Source organism: Pochonia chlamydosporia, chromosome 1 (genome assembly GCF_001653235.2).
Source record: "Pochonia chlamydosporia 170 chromosome 1, whole genome shotgun sequence".
NCBI lineage: Eukaryota > Fungi > Ascomycota > Sordariomycetes > Hypocreales > Clavicipitaceae > Pochonia > Pochonia chlamydosporia.
This window is the reverse complement of record NC_035790.1, coordinates 7,209,019-7,230,102: the sequence shown is the minus strand read 5'-3', so window position 1 is coordinate 7,230,102 and position 21,084 is coordinate 7,209,019. Positions and strand designations below refer to the sequence as shown.

The window sequence follows — 21,084 nt, the reverse complement described above, 5'->3', positions numbered from 1 at the left end:
TTGACCAATCAGAAGAAGTTAGCCGTCGATATTTTGTGTTTATTGGACCCTGTAGTGGGTGGAATGGCAAAGATGAGTCAAATTTGAGAAAGACACAAATAATGCAGCAACGGCATGAAATATTTTGACAGCAATGCGGCAGTTTCTTCTGTTTCTGTTTCCCAGTCCTAGACAGACAAATGGCGTAGTGTAGTGGCAGCTTTGGTTCTGAGTTGGTCACCGTCGATCCAAATATGAGAGCCTGGTGGGATAAAATCCATAGGATTCGGACTGTAAGACACGATTCTCTCACTGCAACTGAGTCTGTTGAGATAATAATCGAACGATTTTCAAGCGATGAGCCATTTAAGTTTAAAGGGTACCCTGTAGCCTTTGGCTGAGGGTGTCAAACTGTGCATGTGGAAAGCACCGTAGCATTAGGATGCCTTTGTGGGCAACTCTAGCGACGATCCTTTCCCAAACCTGAAGCTAAAATCCAGGCTACGTAACTTGGCAGAGCTGCACAGAAATCATTGCGATTCCACGAATATTTCGGTGGACTAATCCCTGACATTCCTCCGAACAGTTTCATCGTTGGCTGGGATCTGCCTATAGATGTGGATTGATCTGCTCCATCCCTACCGAACCCGGTATATGGGTTAGCAATAAAGTATAGACACATTTCTTTGTAACCCCCTGTTGCCATGGCTGTTGCCAGAAACAAAACGGCGGAGCGTTTGGTCCGGGCGTATTGGCCATTGCATGTAAGTAGCAATCCACCGTGGCGTGCCAATCGACGTCTGAGCAGTCACAGTACAAACCTCACACTTGGGGATTATGCACAGATAATACCATTCTGGACTCTCAATAAGGCGTGGAAAATTCTGCATCGCGAACCAAACATGATGGCCTTCTAAGTGGCTTAGCGGTATGGGATGCCAGTGCGAGTATCCCTGTACACTGGGCAAAATAGCACCCCATCTCATCTCATTAGGGTGATGGAGCGCAGTACCCAGAGGGCCTAATTGAGTGGGATCCAAAATGTCCTTGGTGTTAATCCATAGAGAACCTTTCATATACTGGCTCAAATACGAGTTATCTGCCATTTGGTTGTCAGATCAGCAGTTCCTGACGACTAGCAATGCTCGACGCATTATGAATGACGTGGAACAGGATGGACTACGATACGAAAGTTCAACGATGTTGCAACGAACCTTCAACCAGACCAAGCCTGCGTCATCGTTGATTAGCCAGTTGGGTCGTAAATCCAGCAGGTCTGAAGCGCATGTATGTTGTAGGGCACGATTTTATTTCACCCAGATCCAAAACCAAAACTGTATTGTGACGTAGCTTGGATGTGGGTAAACTCGGTGGGTAAACTCGCTAGATGACTGGGCAGAAGGTTATGCTCTTGCTGGAAGATCCGGAGAAAAGACCCGTCGAGTGCTGGGGAATAGATCATACTCCAGAGTAGTCAGTCCATGCAGCTCTCATTAGTCCCGGCCCCGGGTGCTTCCTCCCTGGTGATATCATTGATCACACAATTGTTACATTTTTCTCCCTGCTGGTCAAGCGGAGTTGTGTCACCATGTATGGTCGATAAGCGAATTGGAAACCCCCTAAGCACAAAATGACGATCCAAGGACTTGACTAACTGTGCACTCGCAGGGAGGCTAAACATGTGGTTGGAAATTCGCCACAGCAATAGACTCACCCAGTCCCAGGGCTCGCGGTGACGTATATGGCCAAGGGAAGCCACCGGAAACAGAGACAAGGACGAACCGCTTGCCAAACAGGCTTCTGCATTTTCTGCTCTGTTGTCAGGTATGGGCCGCTATGGGGCCACGAGCTACTGTTCGGTTCGCACTCTCTGACGACCAAGACGAACGCAGTCAGTTGTCAACGCTTTCATCTGCAATTCAATATTTAATCACACTACCAATTGCGCAAGCCAATAATCGCAGTGGTCATAAATTGTCCAAATCAAATGGCTCCTCCTCATTTTGCGGCTCCATTCCTGGCCGACAGCCATAAACAAGGCTGGGAGGAGTTTCGTGGTGGGGAAGAAGCCAGGCTACCAACGACGAGGTTGAAGTGGCGGGAAGGCTCCAGGAACGGTGTGGTGGTAGTTTCTACTAACGAACACACCGAATTTTCCTCCTGCCACCAACAACTCCCTACGGACACTGCATCGTCTGAACTGCACGATTTACACTATTTTGACTGGCCAACAGTAGGATTATTAGAGCCTGCCATGACTAGTGGGATGGAAGAGAGCTTGCACTGGGTCGGGCCTAGCTTCGCAAGCGACTTGTCAGAGTACTCGTCCAGAAGTTCAACCGAAGCACCAATTACTAGAGATATATCTAGAATTTCTTCCTCTCTACGGCATTCCAGCGGGATGGTATTGACTACTGGCGAAAAAGAGGACATTGTTAGTCAGCCTGTACAAACTTGTCTAAGCAGAAGAAAAACTCGCTACTCACTTGGCGATAATTATGAAGGCAGTCGGGAAGGGAGACGGATGTGTCGTATTTTAGGAAATTTGGAACAAACAGAATATCAGCAGAGGGAGTATGCAAAACAGCAGCTCAAGGCTGTCAAGGATTCATCAGGTGAGCCTAACAATCGAGATGGTGATGGTGACGAAGAGATATTTGCCGGAGTATACCCTCCTGTAAATGTCATAGAGACGCATTCTGGTCGCTCTTAACTTCTTACAATATCGAAATGAGTTACGCGAGAAATACCTTGCCAACAGCAACCGACTGGATAGGCTGCACTGGAATTGCAAATAATTGGTAGGATAAGCCGGCGCAAGAAAATTGGAGTATGTATTTAATCTTTGTATCATACATTACTTTTACCCTAGAGTACCGTTATACTAAATTCATTAGTGCGATGGAAAACGCCCAATGTGTTCCCATTGCAGTGGGCGTACTGCTGGTTGTGTATTTCGAGACGAAAGACCTATGTCGCAGGAGTCGAATAATCCACTTGTTGAAGTACTGCAAGCACTTAGTAGCTTGCCAGCAACTGAAACTATCCAGCTTCTACAAAAACTTAGAGTCGAGGCCGGCAGAATAACGATTATCTCTCGTGTACGAGATTTCATTCACTTAAAACGGTGTCTGGCACCGCAGGTGGCATAAATGGTCTTCCAGAAGATAACGAGATACAACATGTTGCAGCCTCTCCCGACATACCACTGTTTCATAACCTAGTAACGGAACAAGAACCACACTACAAGCCGTCTGAAACATCAATTGGGGTCGTTATTGAGAAATCATCACTAGATGTGTGCCTATCAGGCTGTGAGATAGGGTTGGTTGTTGCCGAAGGCGCTTTTAGGACACCGCTTGAGGTGAGTAGGACCATTGATCCACGGAACGGAGATACGTCATAACACAGCCCTTCTCCGCCCCATTCTGGAGACGTCGAAAATTCAGCAGGCAATTGATACGGACTCTTACACGGACAGCTCGCCCCGCAATACGCCAATGTTCAGTAACAGGGCCGCTAGTAAAATGGTAATCCTGGCAATGATCACCTAAAGCAGCCTCAATATGCAAAAAGTCTGGACTTCCATTGCGCGCCACTTGCGTTTCGAAATCCTCGCGCTCCATCAATCGTCCCTGCTTCGTATACACTGCTGCCAGTAGCTCCACACATGTAAGCGTGTGATGGGTCTCCTTTCCCAGTACTCTTATTGCCTGTAACAACATTTCCTCAGCCTTTGCTGACTACCTGTCAGGAAAATAAATAGACGAAGCGCCCATTGTTGGCGGATTTGGTATATCATTTGTTCTGAGAGGCTTTTGGGTCGTTATAATTTGACAAGAGAGCTGGTGATTACAAAGTCGAGTACTTATGGCATTTCGATCTTAGGTAGGAAGGTTAATGGTATTTGCACGTCATCTTGTCTCACCTGGCACGGCATGAGGATGCGACCCGCGAACTTAGGCGTTGCCGCGTGAAAGAGGTAGGTACGCAGCAGGGGCATATAGCGCAATTATGAGGAGCATCTCCCAGGCATCAAAAGACTTCCATATGAATAGAGAAATGGGGAAACATTCGCAAATGTATGTCATGACATCGACGTGACATGCAGGATGATATCAATGTGATTTGTGGACTACGGAGTGTGCTCCGGTCACCTGCACCGATCACCTCAGGGATTGCTCCATTCGCTGCGCTCCAAACCAAGACAAATGTGATCAAGACGTCACTTCCATTGCTGGATACATAAATCGCCTGTGACGCTAAATGACCTCGAACTGCGAGGGATTTTGTTCATGCACGAACTGCTACTGTGACGATATGCCCGACGAGCCATCAAGGAGGGCTCTTCGACGACTCATACCGGCCTCCGGCGGTAGTCTTACCATGTCGGAGCCAGCTGTCACCAAACGACGACAGTCGGTCGTTGCAGCTTGCGAAGCTTGCAGAAAGCGAAAAGTAAAGGTTCTTATATCCTCGCGATAGTATAACCCAGCGAAGTTACAGAGTCATCCTAACAATGTGATAGTGTGATGGGACACGACCACAATGCTCTGCATGTATATCCACCAGAAGAAACTGCCAATACACTACGCGACCATCTGAAACGAGATCATCGGCTTTAAAGCGGCGCAAAACCCACGCAGAACAGCAACTTCGAGACATCCACAGATCTCATCGGGTTCTGCTGCAGCTAGTTGGCACCCTCGCTACTTCTCCCGATGCTGATGCTATCGCTATTATTCACCAGCTCCAACAAAGCTGTGACCCTGAACATATTGTTCAATGGATTGAACATGGGGGTTTAATACGGCAGTGTAGGCAACCTGACGGTGCCACCAAGCAAGCTTCAGCAGACTCTGCTCAAGACCTAGCAGATCGGCAACGACGTGTCAAGTTACCGCCAATAGCCCGTTGGTATGACGCAAAAGGGGAAGCATACGGGGAACTATTCGAACGCCTGAAATACGCCGACGAGAGACGTGGTGAGCAGATACTTCGTAGAATGCATCAGGGTCAAGATATTTCGGACGTAGTCAGTCTTCTGGAAGATGACAACAGCCCTACTTATAGCGCGGCTCACCAAAACCTATTAGCAATATACAGCATCTAAGACTTCGGCCATACTTCGGTAAGCGCACAGCCCATACGTGGATTCTCTGACTCTCTAGTCTCTCAATCTGATGCGATAACCAGTTGACAGCCAGCCTCCTCAATGTTTATGGTGTATTTAACATCCGCAGCCGCTAGGCACCAGCGCTTTTCGTTTCTAGTTACCTAGAATTATAGATGAAAGCTCTTGTGTCTATAAAGCGCTACTTTTATGCAAGATTTCCCATAGTACGATAATTTATGAGGAGACCCTATGTGGCCAACTCAGAGGACAGTGTCTGTTCATACAGTAATCGGGCATACATGCGGAGCGGACGATTTCGTATATGTCGCTAACGACGACTCCATTACGGCCTAGAAGGAGGCAAGCAGAGACAAAGATAAAGGACCTGTCGGATAAAACTGCCTCTGTTGATAGAACAAGCAAACTTAGTGTAATTGCTGGTTTTCATGCTGTCGGTTATCATGGCAAATCATAACCGAATACCAAAATTCGGACGAAGGGAAGTTTTCCAGTATTAAAAAGACAGCCGCAGACTTCTGTCTGCGACACGAAGAACAGCAAGAACAATAATTTTCAAAAGAAGCTTAATTAACAATGAGTCTCATAGCGTGACAGGATCATGATCGCAGTGGGTCGCTAAAATTTTGCGAATCGGGGTAGCGGATGGACGAAGGTGTATGCTCGGATCTACTGGATGTATTTCCTGGACAAATCGGCTCCGTACATTTAATATTGTGAGGAGACGATTGAAGGTCAGCAGCGACTGACAGTTTATTTTACTCCTTCAGGGTTGATGAAGTGCAAGTTTGTACTCTCATGACTCCACAATGCCGCCAAATCATCCAAGTCTTTCTCTGTAATCGCGCCAAAGCTGTCAAAATTGTCAAAGTTAGCCCCGTCATCGCAAAGGTCGGTCGTTGGCAGTGTCATGTTGTCATATGATGGTGAATAATTCAACTGCAGGCAGTTGTAATGCATAGAATTTGATTCGGAGATCATGTTTCCAGTCCCATTGAGATCGGAGAAGAACGGACTGTCGATTTGTCACCACTAGCAGAGGGACCAGGGCAGGTAGACAGTGACATATGAAGAGAGAAATGCGCGTTCGTTTCCATAGATCCGGTGTTTCTTGCGACTACTCTCTCCTTGGGAGTCATACTGGGCGGTGCAAGTGCTAGTTCATTGGCATTGGGCAGCTTTCTCATAGGTTCGATTGGCGACTTCGCTTCATGCGCTTGTCGCTTGATGTTTTGCGCAATTTTGACCAGAACCTTATACGATGCCCTCACGGTTTTCGTCACTGTTTTGAACCGCTGGAGTGTTAAGACGGCATTGCCAACAGCATTAAGTACATCGTGTCGTTTTGGGAGGCTAGAGTTCTGGTCGTGTATAAGAGCCGAACAAAGAACTGCAGCATTGTCACATATGTAGAAAAGAACAAAGTGGATTTGGGCATCGCGGGGATAAATATGATCAAAGAAGCCTTGTAAGACACGCATTAGCTGTAGTGAATAGTCAATGCCGTCGTTACGGATTTTGAGCTCATCTGGCGGGGACTGGTTTGACATTGGCTTGATAAGGTAGGCTCGGCCGGGGTCAAGCAGCATTGAGAGAACCATGGTTTGGAGGTAATGCCTATGCAGGACAATCCAGGGCCGAGACCTGTCACTGTCGGTATGGGTGTTGGTAAAGGCATACGTCGACGGGAAGCGCTCATCCACTCCTTGATAATATCTTGGTATGCCAAAAACTCGCCAGGTCGGGCCACATTCTTTGGTGACCCAAACCGCTTGAAAAGTTGTGTTATCAATGCGGACTGGAGTTTCATTTCATGTGCTGTAAAGGAGACGGGTTGTAGCCTTCTAGCGTGAGATTGGGAAACCCGACATCAGTGTCCGTACTATCTATCAGCATCGGTCGTGAGAGCAAAGTGGATATTTGCCTTTGGTAGAAACATGTCAAAACCACGTTCGCCTCATTGGAAGACATCAATCAAACCAAGGTAACACTCACCAATCCCATGTATCCAGGACGCGCCAGATTCTTCTTCGCATTTCAAGGTCGAATTCAGGCATGTAACCGGTAACAGTTCCTGTGTGAATGCCGAGTTCTTGAGCCTCGCGGATAGCAGTGTTAAGGAAATGCCAGCATTCGACAAATTGTGCTGCTGACATATGCCAGTAACATGAGTGAAGCAGCGACTGGGTGCTTAAAAGATGATTGTTCCCAATGGGAATCGCGCCATGTAACTCTCGGGCGGCATTGTGATAGTTCTCGGCAAGGTTTTGCGTGCTTTTGCGGAGATCAGTTTCGAGTCTCCGCTGAAGCTCAATATGAGCGTCCTGTGTTGAGCAGGCACAAACTGTCAGTAGCAGGCAAGTCCATTGCAATCCAAGTGGGCGATTTTCGGAGCGTAGGGACCACCATGATCGATATTCTTCTAAAAAGGAAGGCGGGTAAATGAGGTAGAAACGGAAGTTTGTACGGCTGAAGAAGTTTTGCACCAGAGAATCTATTGTCCGAAGTGTCAGATTCTCACCACACTCGTATGATATGGACGCTCTGAGGTTATATGAACGCACCCATGTAAGGTCTAGGAGGAAGGAGATGCAGGGCACGTTTGAGCTGGGGGCATGATGCGGAGTCCATATAGTGTTGCCTTGAGGGTTTTACGGCCTCAGTGGGTGTTCTCTATCATTTTATGTCAGCCATACCCGTCAAAAGATGTATTCTTGTAGAATGACTTTGCTCTGAATCGGTGGGCGCAACATGCCGTCGGACTTGAAATGAGGCCCGCAAAGAGGTGGGACGGGCTATACCCCAAGGCCGCGAAACTGATATCTGTGGCATCCCAAGGGTTGGAGCCTCTCGGCGCTGCATTGTTGGTGCTGAGTTGCCTTTTTCGACTGAAATCATGGGTTATGGCTTTGTTTGAACTGGGTTGGGAAGTGATTTGGTTGTGGCCAAAGCGACACTTGTATGCGACTTTGCGCTTATGGCAGTGATTGCAAGGCCAGTTTCGATTGCACTAGGTTGACTGTCAGATCCAACGGTTTTAGTGGTACGTGTTATCAGTACATGAAAAGGACGCGACTAGCAATTGCAAAAGACGTTGTTCCCGTCATATGCTCGTGCATGGAATATTAATCGTTCGTTGAGGCGACCATGAGTAAGGCGTCACAGCCTAGGTTCAACTGTTTCGGACCTATTGAGGTGGAGAAGATGAGTACCTTCTGCTTTCGACGCTGGCACTCGGTGCAGGCCGAGCGATGAAGTGTGGTTTCCGTGGGGCTTTTGTCCATCGTCGAGAGTTCGGATCGTCGTGAATTAGCGGTTACAATTCGAGTCGGGCGTGTAGCCTTTTAGTTGTGACAATTGAATTTTGGACTGGAGACCCCTGTTGGAGTTACGTTAGTTGGCAGCGTCCTATTAAACTGGGTCCGGGAGGTGCCCAAATACTTGACCTCACGCGCCATAATTGGTCAGCGTAAACTCTTGGTCATGCAAGGTTGCCTGAATTTGATTGGTGACTAGCGAGTATATTTTTGTAATGCCTGAACGTTTCCGAGCATTAACCGGTCATCAAGTGCTTGGCCCTTTCTCCACCTCATTAACGCAACTTTACTACATATCATTGCTTACCAGGGCGTCCAGTCTGGTGTCGTCATGATGACGTCCCCGTATAGGCGCTTGTTACCTCGCAAGGTCGGGTCCAGAGAATCTGATGCCAATACAGACCATACCACATTGACTGACTCTGATGGCCCTGCCTCGTCTCCACGTACCTGTTCTGTAAACACAATAGCTTGCGAAAAGTGCCGTCGGAAAAAGGCAAAAGTACGATATGCCCTTTGGTTCCCTTTCAAGATGTGTACGTCAGCTTATTCCTGCGTTTGACAGTGTGGAGGACAGAGACCAATCTGCAATCGCTGTGCCCAGAATGGCACTGAATGCCACTACGATGCTAACGTGGGCGAGTCCCGTTCTTCAGCCTTGAGAAAAAGGTACGACGCACTGGACATGGAAGTCAGACAATTGAGGCAGGAAAACCATCAGTTCAAAAAGTTCTACAGCTTGATCCGTACCGCGACGGAGGACGAAGCATTCCAAATCTTCTTAAACTTCCGCTCTGGTAGCGATTACATTCCGATTACTATACCGAGATTTTTGGGTCAAGGCGATGATTCGCAAGCTGGGCATTCAGCGTCTCCCAGTTTGTCCAAAGAAAATGATGAAGTCACTGTTAAAACACCAAGCGTTTGTGTTGTCGATGTTCAAGCATTGCCATGGACTGTCGTTGCGGGCGACGATGTGGTCTCGGATCTTATATCCCAGTACTTCACGTTCGACTACTTATATGTATTTCCTCCGATACCACGCTCTATATTTATTTATGAAATGAAGAGAGGGGATCCCTCTGTGGCAACTGCCTGTACCCCGCTGCTTGTAAACGCCATATGTGCTCAGCAATGTGTGAGTTTGAACCATTTGGTGCTGAAATACTTTTATGGATACTTACAATTAATTACTAGTTTCTGTCGCCAAAAGATTTCTTTGGTATAATATCACGTCAGGATATGGCTGAAAGATTTCTACAAGAAGCAAACAATTTACTCCAAAACGAGACGAAGCGCACCTCTTTGCCAACCTGCCAGGCCACTTGCTTGATTCATGCTGCCGTAGCCATCAGACACGAGGCCGGCGATACGTTGTAATATGTCACATGAATTGGACCGAAGGCGCATTCGGTGACTGTTACTATTGGTCCCGCAACACTATTCGTCTTGTTATTTCCGATTCCATATCACCCAAATTGGCCACTGTGAAATTACATTTAATATGATGCATGTTTTGGATGTAAGCCTGGCCGGGAATATGAGGAGGTATTAGTAAATACTCTTGGAAAGAAGCAAGTTAAGCTTCTCTCTTGGAACTCGTTGTTAGTACTGTACATGTACGTACAAAGACCTATTCAAACCTCATCTGTTATATGACGGCTTTGGTCAATCACGTGATGCAATAATCTCTAGAGCCTGCTCTGCTCATTCCTGGTAAGAAATTCTGTGGGAGTCCTATTAGCAGCCACAGCCCGGCCGGAATCATCCGCATTATGTGCCGAGAAGTTCGCGACCTAGATTGCTCATGAGGTGGACTGTCATACGCTAAGTGACGCCTAAGATCCTCATTTTGGCCCTCTTGTACGATTGAGCCAAGTTGCGATCACAAACCAGACCGGGGAGCAATACAACAGGGTACTGGAGGCTACTTACAGCGGTGCAGTATCACTATCTCGGTAGGTCATGAAGGTGCTGTCGCTCTTGCGTTAGATCATGACCTGACCATGTGACGTAGCATTTTACTTCTAACAACAGGGCAAATATTTAATATGCGATATCCCACGTTTCAGGCGCACGTATCAATCCTAGACGAGCTATCTTACACTATGGAAACCAGCAACAGAAGCAATAGGAGTACAACAGGTGAGTGTTTAGACGAGGCATGATCATAGAAAAGTCTATTTTGTAACGAATAGCAGGTTTCCAACAGAGCACCTTCTCTCGAGCAGGTTTCTACCATGGACCATCATAATCCATCAACACCACCTCATATATTACAATGTCGGCAACGGATCATGTGCGCCTGCTGCTAACCAAGATGGGCTCAACGCACCCGCAGAAGGTTGGGTAACTCGGCGATGCCCGGAAGGATCACAACTCTAGGACTTAGTGCTTGTTTTGGTGGATTTGATGCGATGTACGTGACGAAGCCAAGCCATGTCACCAGCTAGGGAGCATGTTGACGACTCGCGGCCATCTTGTCTCTCCCAGTCAAGCTGCCCCATGCTTTTTGTACTCATATTTTTGACCAACCCCAACCACAGTACCGATGCCGGTGTGGGATGCTCCTTAGCGATTTCTGGGTCTCTATGATGAAGCAGGAACCAACTCCCATTGGCCAGAGTAAAACCGCACTAACCTCAGCTTTATGACAGCATACTCTGGATATCATACACTCTTGGGCAGCAGAAGTGAGACACCATAGCTCATTGGATATCATAATATGTGCTATCTCATCAATTCGGACAGCGAGTTCTCACCATCCACAGTACCCTATCCCACACCGGGTAGTATTGGAAGTCCGCTGTCCGACCGATGTTGTCCCAAATAATGTGCTGGCATTGCACGGAAGGCACAAAATGTAGACTGGCAAATGGTGCATATCTTGTTTAAAGGGATATCATTATCTATTGCGCTTGCGAGGCTCTGCTTCTCCAGGTCCTTTTCTATTGACTGTCCATTCCGGAATCAGATGGATCGTGTTTGTGCCATTAGATGTCACTCGCTCAAAACATGTCTCTGGAGTGAGGGCTTTACTATTGCTATTGAACAACCCAAACCTCTTCCGAACATACTTGTTAGCAACTCTCCTGACCTCGGAAGGTTCTCGAGGGTCTACAGTCACTTCATGTTTTACCCTCCAATCCCCATCCTCAAAGAGCTTGAATTGAATGGCCACTTCTTCTAGTGGCGCGTCTAGTGGTACCTGCTGCACATGTTAGCGTTGAGGTGAGAGCCAGAAAGGCACCGTTTACACTTACCGGCCTTGCCTGTCGAATCACCTGCCCAGCTACTTCAGAAGGTCCCACAGGGGACTCGTCAGGCGTATCGAAGTCTTCTGGCTCTTCATTCGCGTTCAGCGTCTGCCTTACCAAAGTACCTAAGGCCGCTCGACCTCTCTCTTGCACTCCATCGCTACCGGCGACAGTGTTTTCTGTCTCTCTGAGGCGCTCAACCGTCAACCGCAACACCTTCTCATCCTCCGTGGCATCGTTGATCTTCCTTTTGAGTTGCTGTAGGCATGTCTCCAGATAGTCGATATTTTGTCGGAGTTCAAGCTCCTTTGCGCTCAATTTATCGACTACAGACTTTCGCTCCCTTTCCGTCTCTGCGAACGATGCCGCTCTGGCTTGCTCTTCCTCACTCAGCAGGCTCTTCTTCAAAGTGAGATCGTCCACCACGGACTGTAGCCTTTGTCGTTCCTCCTCTAGTCGTTGTGTTTCCTGTTCTTTCTGCCGATGAAGAGCCGCAAGCTGATTGACACTATTCTGTTTCTCAATCGCTTGATCGGTAAGCTGCAGTAATCGAATTCTTTGATCCTCTTCCTGAGCGCTGTGGTTTTGACGGTCGGCTGAAAGAAGATCAAGCCGTATCTCCTCGCCCAAATCCGTTCGCCTCCTGTCGAGTTCGCTGATCTGAGACTGTCTGTCCTGCACGTTGTTTTGGAGGGTTTCGAGTCTGATGATTTGCTCCGCTTCTGTTCCCCGAAACCCATGGAGCCTCTCTTGTAGTTCGGCCTCCTCGCGCCTGAGGGCCTCAAGACTGTTTTGTTTGGCTGTTATGGTGCTCTGAAGCTGCTCGATAGTGCCCTGGTGTTCATTCTGCTTCCGTTCGAGATGCTCTAGATGGGACTCTGCGTCTGCAACCTTGCGTGTAATATCATCTAATCGCCTTTGCTGCCCTTCCTCTGCCACACGTACTTCTGACTCCGCCCGGCTCTGAATTGAATGGTAGTTCGGGTTACCTTCCAACTGTAAATTTACATCAACTGCTCCCTGCACGCTTTGTGCTGCGTTGATATTTTCAATGCATAGCCCAATATCTCTTCCAAAAAATGCAAAATACGTGGATCTCTGAATGAATAATGACGTTAAATTCGGGTCTTGTCTTGGCAATGCGCCATGTAGTACGTCTAAGTACATGAAACGCTTATCTCGAGCCATGTCCGTCACAGCTGGCGGTCCACTTCGCTCAGGAGGTTTGCCGTCGTCCTCAATGACATACTCATTCTCCGCATTGTCATTTGGTACTGGTCGAGCCCTTGCTATTACACTCTCAACCATCGTAATGCACGATTCAATGTCCTCATATTGGAACAGTGCCGGTTTGCGTGCTGTGATAAGCAGCCGACGAGCGATCTCCCGATCTGGGCTACGTCGCAGTATATCATCGATTTCGTCGGTCCTGAATCCAAGCTTATGTGCCAGAGAAGCGAATTGAAACAACACAGTCTCGTCGGCGTGCGCAGTCCCCGCGCCTGATTTTTTTCTCTTCACTTCGGCAGGCATGTCGGCATGTTCACGTATCGCAAAGAGCCAAAGTTGTCGGTACAGCACATCGAAGTTATCTATTCCACTGGCTCGAACCAGTTTCATGGCTGGTCCAGAAACTTGCACCAAACAGTCGTCACTACTTTGATCCCCATCAAGATACGCATTTTCCAGAGCATGTCGGATGGTGTCTTTGCCTTCCAGCCTCACCAGCCTCTTCATGCAGTCTGCCGCCAGTTTGATGTATTTGAGGTTCTCAAAGAATCCTTGTAGTGACGGGATCAGGCTCTCGGTGGTAGTGGAACATAGTCTCAACCAGATTTGCTCCCTCTCCACGTCACTGAACGGGCCGAGGATATCACCACTACGAATCCGGCCATACAACAGCCGGGCTTCTTTCTGACAAGCCCCTGGTGCTTTATGTTCCAAGGCCTGAACTGACTCTCTGTCGAGCCTTTCCATTGCCATTTCATTTCCGTCAAAAATATAATACCAAAAGGCTTTAATATGTCTCAAGTAGGCGAGCAGTTCCTGTTCATTAGCAATGCACCCCCTCGTACAAGTAGTTATTTTACGTACTTCATGACATCTTGTAGATATCATTTTGCCCACCACACTCAGTCTCAGCCCAGAGTACAGAGCCGGGATGTGATGGAAAGCGTCAAATGCCCGTGAGAATTTGCGATGTGCGATAAGTTGATCAAGGCAACTTTTTTTAGTCTTTGCATCCGGCAACGTGGCAATCCGCGCCCACCATCGCTGCTCAAAGTAGGGGTCTTCCTGCCCAAATATTCCTTGGTACTTGCGTATCTTGTAGTAGATCTCTCCATCATCCAATTTTCTTTCGCTTCCATATTCTTCTTCTATGTCTCGTTTTGCCTCGATACTTATGTCTATTTTTGGTCAGCCCAACTGTCCGACGCCGTGTACTAAGTGACAATTTACAAACCCGCAGCAAAAAGATCCACGACCCAGCGTTGACTGGACGACCTGAAGAGACCTTTGACTGCCTCTACTCGATCTTCGCCTCGGAGACATTCCAGTTGAAACCCAGGAGGGAAATCAAGTTTTGGATAGTTTTGATCAATTGGCAGCAATGCCTCCAGCGATAACGCAGAGTCCGTAAGGGCGTCATGAAGCCGATTTTGATCAATTACTGCAGGTATCCTGTTTTGTAGCTCGCCAGGTTTGAAATCACGCTGTAATCTGAAAAGCTTTCTTAGCCTCTCAATGTTATTGACATCAGGCCCGTCAGAATTTGGAAAAGACAGAACATCAAGTTCAATCTGAGCCGTTCCGAGATATTTGAGAGCCTTTTCGGCTCGTATACGGCTCGATATAACTCCGAAAGCAGTGTTGCGCATAGTCGTAAATATGGTGTATTTGGATGGATATTTTATGGAATGAGGATAGAAATATGGGGAAGGCATTTTATAAGTGTAAGTGGGCTAGCTTTTGGCCTGTTGGTTGTCAATGCCACACCTGCACAACACCCTGGCTTACGTCTATAAAAGTCACAAACACCCTCCACTGAATGTGCCCTTCAATTGCTAAATTTGTTTGGGCTTCAGAGACAAAAATTCACCTCAACTATACCCGCACAAATGGCTTCCGAAAGAGAATCTAGAATTGATCTAGGTAGGTTGGGAACACAACCCAGTGGCCGCCAGCCTGAAACGAAGCACAATGCCGGTGTATCCAGTAACAGTCCCGCGCAAAATCGCTTGAAGAAGGTTCCACAGCAGGGCGAGACACCCCACGGCAAAACAACTGCAGCTCTTTCCAAGAAGCCCAAGTCTCCTTGGACGGGCTACATTAAACTCTATAGCCTTCAGTTTGGAGCTAGTGATTACTTCCAAGTGGCCGAGGAGGTTTTCAAGAAGAAAGACTCTAATCCAGATCATAACCCTGTTGTGATTGTAAAGTCTTTCTCCAATGCTGAGGCTAAGTCATGCATGCAATACATACAACGAATCAATCACAAAAACTTCGTCCCGGTCAGGAACTTCTTCTCCACCAACGGAGAATCTTTTATTGCTTTTGAGTTTATGCCGCTCTCACTCTCGGAACTTGCTGGCCATCCGCTCATGGATGACTGCAGGTTGGCTTCTATCCTGGGACAGGTAAGTCGCCGGACTCTCAAGCCGGACACGACTTCTACTGACGATATGAAAGATCGTCGACGGGCTGGTGTATTTGGACGATCATTGTCTGGAACACACTCAACTTACATGTTCTAACATTCTAGTTGACACCGCGGGCAACGTGAAACTATGTGAGTCAAATAGTAGCAATTATAGTCTAATCGTCTAACAATATTCAGGGGCACAGGAACATGTTCAGGGTGGCTCAGACCGCAAAAGGCATGTGCAAGGTCTGCGCCGCATAGCGATACAGTTGATACAAGGCTATATCGACGAAGATGAGCCCGACGGCCCAGGCGGGATACCGCAGTGTCCGGACGGACTCAAATTCGTCTCTGACATGGAGAGGGCATCAAGCACGGAATCACTGAAAAAGGTATGAATGTTGAAGCTCCCTCAAGATACATACTAACAATCAAAGCATTCACTACTGCAACTTCCTTGGCATAAAAGTCGGCTCGCCGGTATGATATCACTTGTACACATTTGGGTTGATCGCGGATACAAATTTCATCCTTAAACATACGAATGCCAATGATCTCAATGTTTACAGAAAAGAAGCGAAACTTTTATTGAGAACCAAAATGAAATAACTAGCATAGTACTTTACTCGTGGCAGTTCTGCAATCTTAGATAGCCTGCTCAGGGTTGATATTCTGTGTACATTAAATCTGTGTTACTGTTCCGGACATTCCGCATGACTTCCACCAATTCATCCCGGAAGCTTCCATTGGCCGATACTGACATTTAGTGTTAAAAGATGCTCGGATCATGGAAAGTTGTGTCTTACCGGATACCACCGTTCTGCTCTTTGGAAGCCTCTCCTCGAGCTCTGCTGCAATGACGTCTCTCAGTGGTATTTTACCACGATGCAGAGTGGCTCTTCTGCCAAAAGATGTTTCACAAGAATCGTCTGATTCTGAATATAGGGAAATGCGGAGGATCTGTGAAGTGATATCAATACAAGACGTCTCATCCTTTGACTTGAGTACGTACGTAGTCACCATCCATTTTATCTTCCGCCAGTGCTTCGTTAAGTAGTTCTTGAGCGGCAATGCCTACGTCTGGGCTTTGTTAGTCAATTTCAGGTAATAAAAACGGTACCATACCTAGCTTGTCTATTTGCCAAATGAGATGAATCCGACGAATTGGCGTCTTATGGCTGTGATGATCATGGATTAGTTTCTTAAGATAGGGCAAGTGGGCAGCGATACCAAATCCGGTAGCCATCATGACGATATTTTCGTAATTGTGGATTGGGAGTTGCTTTCCATGTGGTCCACTGAACAATACGATGCTTGTTGTAGGTCCGTACTCCGACAGGTCGAACAGGTCCTCCGTGAACCCTCGACCACGTTCGATGAACAAGTCCAAATAATTTTGGTGGTCGTTGGACCAAGATGTCACTGTGAATGGATGTGTCTGTGTAAAGGACCACAGACTGGCCGAAGGTACCCACAAATTTATGTACTGTCCAGCTTTTACCTGTAAGGGCTTGCGAAGGTGTAGGCGCACTTTGATCGTGCCCAGATCATACGATATTCTAGCTCGTGAGAGGCCTAAACTGTTACGATACGAAGTGAGGGTGAACAAAATGACACAAGATGTAAGAAATAAACCTCCTCCTATATATAGGTAAAGCCGCGGGAAGAGACCAGTAGATGGTATATGCCGCCAGGTCGCATAGGCAAGACCAACGGCGAAGAGCTGATGAATCCGGAGGGCAACTTCGTAATTGAGCTGACGCAATGCCAAAGGAATTAACTGGGCACAAAGTAACACGATCGCCTAGCATCATCAGTATTCACTTCCCAACAGTCGTAATTGTGAATTCTTACTATGAGCGCATAAAGATTCCGAGGATTTTCTAAGGACACGTTGCTACGAGAAGCTGCTGCAAACGCCGAATGGAATATTGCCAGTACGAAAGTCATAATCCCGGCAGATGCGTGAAGCCGTCGACAAAAGCGCAACGACACCCCAAGTAGATCGGCAAGGAAGCTCAGGTGGGGTCCAGCAAAAACAAATAGTACATTGATAACCGAAAGTGTACCTGTGCGACGATAAACCTGATCAATACTGGGGAGGGGAACTAGGATGCATGACACATTGGCCGCAAAGTAAGCCAGCAGGAGTAATGTGTCGCGGCGACTCCAACGGTCGAAGAACATGCCTCGACGCAGAGTAGTTGGGTAGGTAAGATGTTCAGTGATTAATCTAGATGCAAATTTAACTATGGCATTGATTGGTGCGAGGCGCGGAAGCTCCAAAAGTAGCGGGCAGGCAAGCCGGACAAAGTAGTAGAGAGGAAGGCGAAGAAGACAGAGGCCGAATAGGGCCCCAGACCCAACCGCGTATATCAATGTTGTTTCCATATTTAATGGAAATGAGTGGGAAAAGAGAAAAAATGGAAATGAGGCGACACTGAACACTTTATATACTTGTTGTGCACACGCTCCGGGGACCAAAGGCTAAGAGCTCCCTCACAGGCACCCCAAATACCCGCATTTCGGTCGCCACTACTTCAGAAGTCAACACCCAAGAGCATCCATGCCAGTAAATATTTTTCCAATACATAATTTTACAAGTGAAAAATGGAGCGTCAATCTATCCAATTAATGTTCGGTTTTTTACGTTAGTGTACCAAAACAAAATCACAACTTCTGTTCCCTACGAGTGAGAACCCTACAATATCAACTGAGAGTGACAACTTCACTGCAGCGTAGCCGACCGAAGGCGACAAATTTACTTTTTGAAAGCTTGATGAATAAAAAGGTGATTCCATCCACTTGAATATCCGTGCAAGGATTATCAATGAAATTTTCGAAGGAGGAACGAGCCTTAACTCACAAGCTAGGAAATTTATTCTACTTGCGCAAGCACGGACAGGCATAGGCCCACTACACACCAGCTGGGTGAGGGCCAGTGCATGCAGCGCAAATTTGGTAGACGTAACCTTCTAACTAGTTAGAATGGCCAGCTGTGCTACTATTCGCCAACCAATCTCTCTCTCCCCCTACGCAAGACTTTCTTCGTGGGACCCTGGCTTGAATAAGCGCTCAGGGCTGCATTGCTCCATGGAGTATAAATAGAACACTTCATTGATTTGCAGCCCTGTATTAATATGACTCTGCCAGTTTCAATGAATGTTACCCGGTTCCATTGGGGGCACCATATTTAGTGCCTGCAGGCCAACTTCTAGGATTAGATGCTTCAATCTGGGATCCTCATTCTTGGCTTCGGGTGCTGAAATCCACAATCTGGAAGTATGGAGATACGGTCTTAACTCTCGGATTTTTTTATCTGCGATCTTCGCATTGCAACACATGGGAAGTCGGCGAGAGCGCCTGCTGCCTCCATCTCGAAAATGAGAGCCGTACTGCTGCGCCAGCTTGTCTCGCATCGCCCGCCATCTAAGCTCCAAGTACCTCAACCCAGGAAATTGATCAGCCTGTAGGATGCTGAAATACCTCGACCAGTCATCATTCACCAGAGTACTGTTCGCCCTGCAACAAGCTGGTAATAAGGAGTTGGCAATTGACATTGAGATATTTGTGTTTGGTGTACTGTACTGTATACTTGCGGAAAAAAAAAAAAACAACAACAACAACAACAACAACAACAACAACAACAACAACAACAACAACAACAACAACAACAACAACAACAACAACAAAGCAAACAAAGCAAGACTAACGAAGTTCCTTCTACCAACGCCTCCCAATTAATAATCCAGAGCACGTCCTGCATGCTCTGGCGTGAAACATTGCTGGAAACTCCTTCGGTCCGGAATCTAACAATCAGGATTTCGATCAAAACCGTAGATCCCAACATCCTCGAGAGGCATGCCCCCCCAGCTCAGCTGTGATGTTTCGCCATCCTGTTCGTCATCCTTGCTCTCCTCTTGTACCACATCCTGGGCGCTGGGCTGCTCCGGCCAGGACGGGATCCCTACGCCGATATTTGGTACCTGCAATTCCGCACTACTGACACCTGCAGGCAACGGGAAACAGCAATTGAAAGCATTCGCCCGATCAGGCTCAGACAGCTCTTCGAACTGGACTTTCTCGACCTGCAGTGTACCAGCCGGCAAGCCCCAGGTCATCAACCTTGGCAAAATGTAGGATATATTGCGAATTCTCGCCTCTAGTGCAGGCTGACACCTGCCTATGTAGTCAAGAAAGTCACCAATATATTTATGACCTAGCTCATGCAAGCTATATGTACCCATTAGTCCCGAAGTCGGTATGCAAACAAATGCACAAACCTTTTCTTGGTCACACCATAGAGCGGGAATACAAGGACACCCCACTAACCCGATTCCCGGGAAAATGTACCCATTCGTGATCTTGGCCAAAGCAGGGGCTCCTAAGACTGGTGGTGATTTACACAAGCCTGGGAGGAATTGACTGTCTATAATGATCGCCTCAGCAAAACTAATCTAATGAGAGACAGGAAATCCATTATCAAGATCGAAGTTCTCGAATCGTGTTTTCTTAGCCCTGTTTCCAGGATGCGTGGACTTACGTACGTGGATAATCCTTGGATCTTCCTGATATCCACAAGACACCATAAATCATGGTTCAACCCCTCCAACCACAGCCGGCTTACGCGTCTCCTGAGCAAAAGTCAAGTTCTTGTATTGTAAATCACAGTTTCGAGATCTGGGATCTTGGCATTGGAGAGCGCGTAATCATATTAATAGAAGAGATCGATCATACAGATCAAAGTTTTCGAATCTAGTTTCTTAGCCCTGACTTCCACGATACATGGATACCCCCTGATTTCCACACGACACCCGACACGGAAACCACATGCAAACTTCAAAATATTGGAGCGCTGCCACCAGCTCCGGACGATGGCCAACTGATACATGGACACTGCACATCTACGCATCGGGGGCTAAGCTTCCTTATTTTTGTCAGTGACTTCTTTATTACTATAATCATATTTGGAGGTGTCGTGTTCTCCGGATTGATGAGACAATCTTCTTTTCTACCCTTGATGGTCTACCCACCCTAGTCTTATTCTCTTTAACATTGCCTGCTTTCGACCAGTGGGCCTAAGGCTGGCTATCTAACCGGGTGATCACCCCGGCGAGAAAGCAAGCAACGCATGAGAAGGAACTACGGAACCAAGACCATCTCCATCCTCCTTCAACAATTGCCTGCTCAAAACCAGGTGGCGCCCTGGCCTGGCTCTCCGGGGAATCACCCCGGCGAGAGTGCTGGCAACGTTGACTGTAATATACCCATGCTTCAATATCTGCAGTGAACGACCTCGTTTCGAATAAAGAATCCTGACCTCTCCCACACATTGCCTGCTTTCGACCAGGTGGGCCCAAGTTGGCTATCTAACCGGGTGATGAGTCCGGCGAGAAAGCAGGCAAAAGTAGGAGAGGTTGAGATACTCTACTGAATTGAGGCCAGTTACAGCAGACATCAAAACATAGGTATACCCATACCGAACCATTCATTTTCCTTTGAAAGCAGTACTCAAGCTTTGTGTACTATCTCTCAATGCTCCATCCCAATAAATGCTTCCACACTCGGCTTGGCTCTAGTGAGTGACAGAGCTGGCACGATATGAGTGCCTTCAACGCTGTCCGTGGCGCAACGATTGCCCAGCCTCCTGTAGTAGGAGCCGATAAATGCAGCATGACATCATTCTAGGGCTGTTTGTGTGTATTTGTTTCTTTGTTTGTGTTTGTCTCTTTGTGTTTGTTTCATTGTGTTTGT

General features: G+C 47.3%; 4 protein-coding genes across 4 annotated transcripts; 2 read left to right on the top strand and 2 right to left on the bottom strand.

Moving 5' to 3' along the window:
• Positions 1–4,084: 4,084 nt before the first annotated feature.
• VFPPC_01907 (fungal zn(2)-Cys(6) binuclear cluster domain-containing protein) lies at positions 4,085–5,092 on the top strand (the record flags this gene model as incomplete). The annotated part of the gene is made up of 3 exons (XM_018281658.1): positions 4,085–4,215; positions 4,264–4,423; positions 4,508–5,092. 3 exons carry the CDS (start codon positions 4,085–4,087, stop codon positions 5,090–5,092), a joined length of 876 nt encoding a protein of 291 aa, XP_018138678.1.
• Positions 5,093–5,866: 774 nt separating this feature from the next.
• VFPPC_01906 (fungal specific transcription factor) lies at positions 5,867–7,681 on the bottom strand (the record flags this gene model as incomplete). The annotated part of the gene is made up of 4 exons (XM_022428248.1): positions 5,867–6,052; positions 6,130–6,763; positions 7,109–7,607; positions 7,678–7,681. The coding sequence occupies 4 exons, from the start codon at positions 7,679–7,681 to the stop codon at positions 5,867–5,869; spliced, it is 1,323 nt and encodes a 440-aa protein (XP_022284096.1).
• Positions 7,682–11,335: 3,654 nt separating this feature from the next.
• Positions 11,336–14,566, bottom strand: VFPPC_01905 (slyX domain-containing protein; the record flags this gene model as incomplete). The annotated part of the gene is made up of 4 exons (XM_018281656.2): positions 11,336–11,638; positions 11,694–13,733; positions 13,782–14,095; positions 14,152–14,566. 4 exons carry the CDS (start codon positions 14,564–14,566, stop codon positions 11,336–11,338), a joined length of 3,072 nt encoding a protein of 1,023 aa, XP_018138676.2.
• Positions 14,567–14,806: 240 nt separating this feature from the next.
• On the top strand, positions 14,807–15,866 carry VFPPC_01904 (kinase domain-containing protein; the record flags this gene model as incomplete). Its single annotated transcript, XM_018281655.2, has 4 exons — positions 14,807–15,325; positions 15,378–15,477; positions 15,526–15,722; positions 15,768–15,866. The coding sequence occupies 4 exons, from the start codon at positions 14,807–14,809 to the stop codon at positions 15,864–15,866; spliced, it is 915 nt and encodes a 304-aa protein (XP_018138675.2).
• Positions 15,867–21,084: the final 5,218 nt, after the last annotated feature.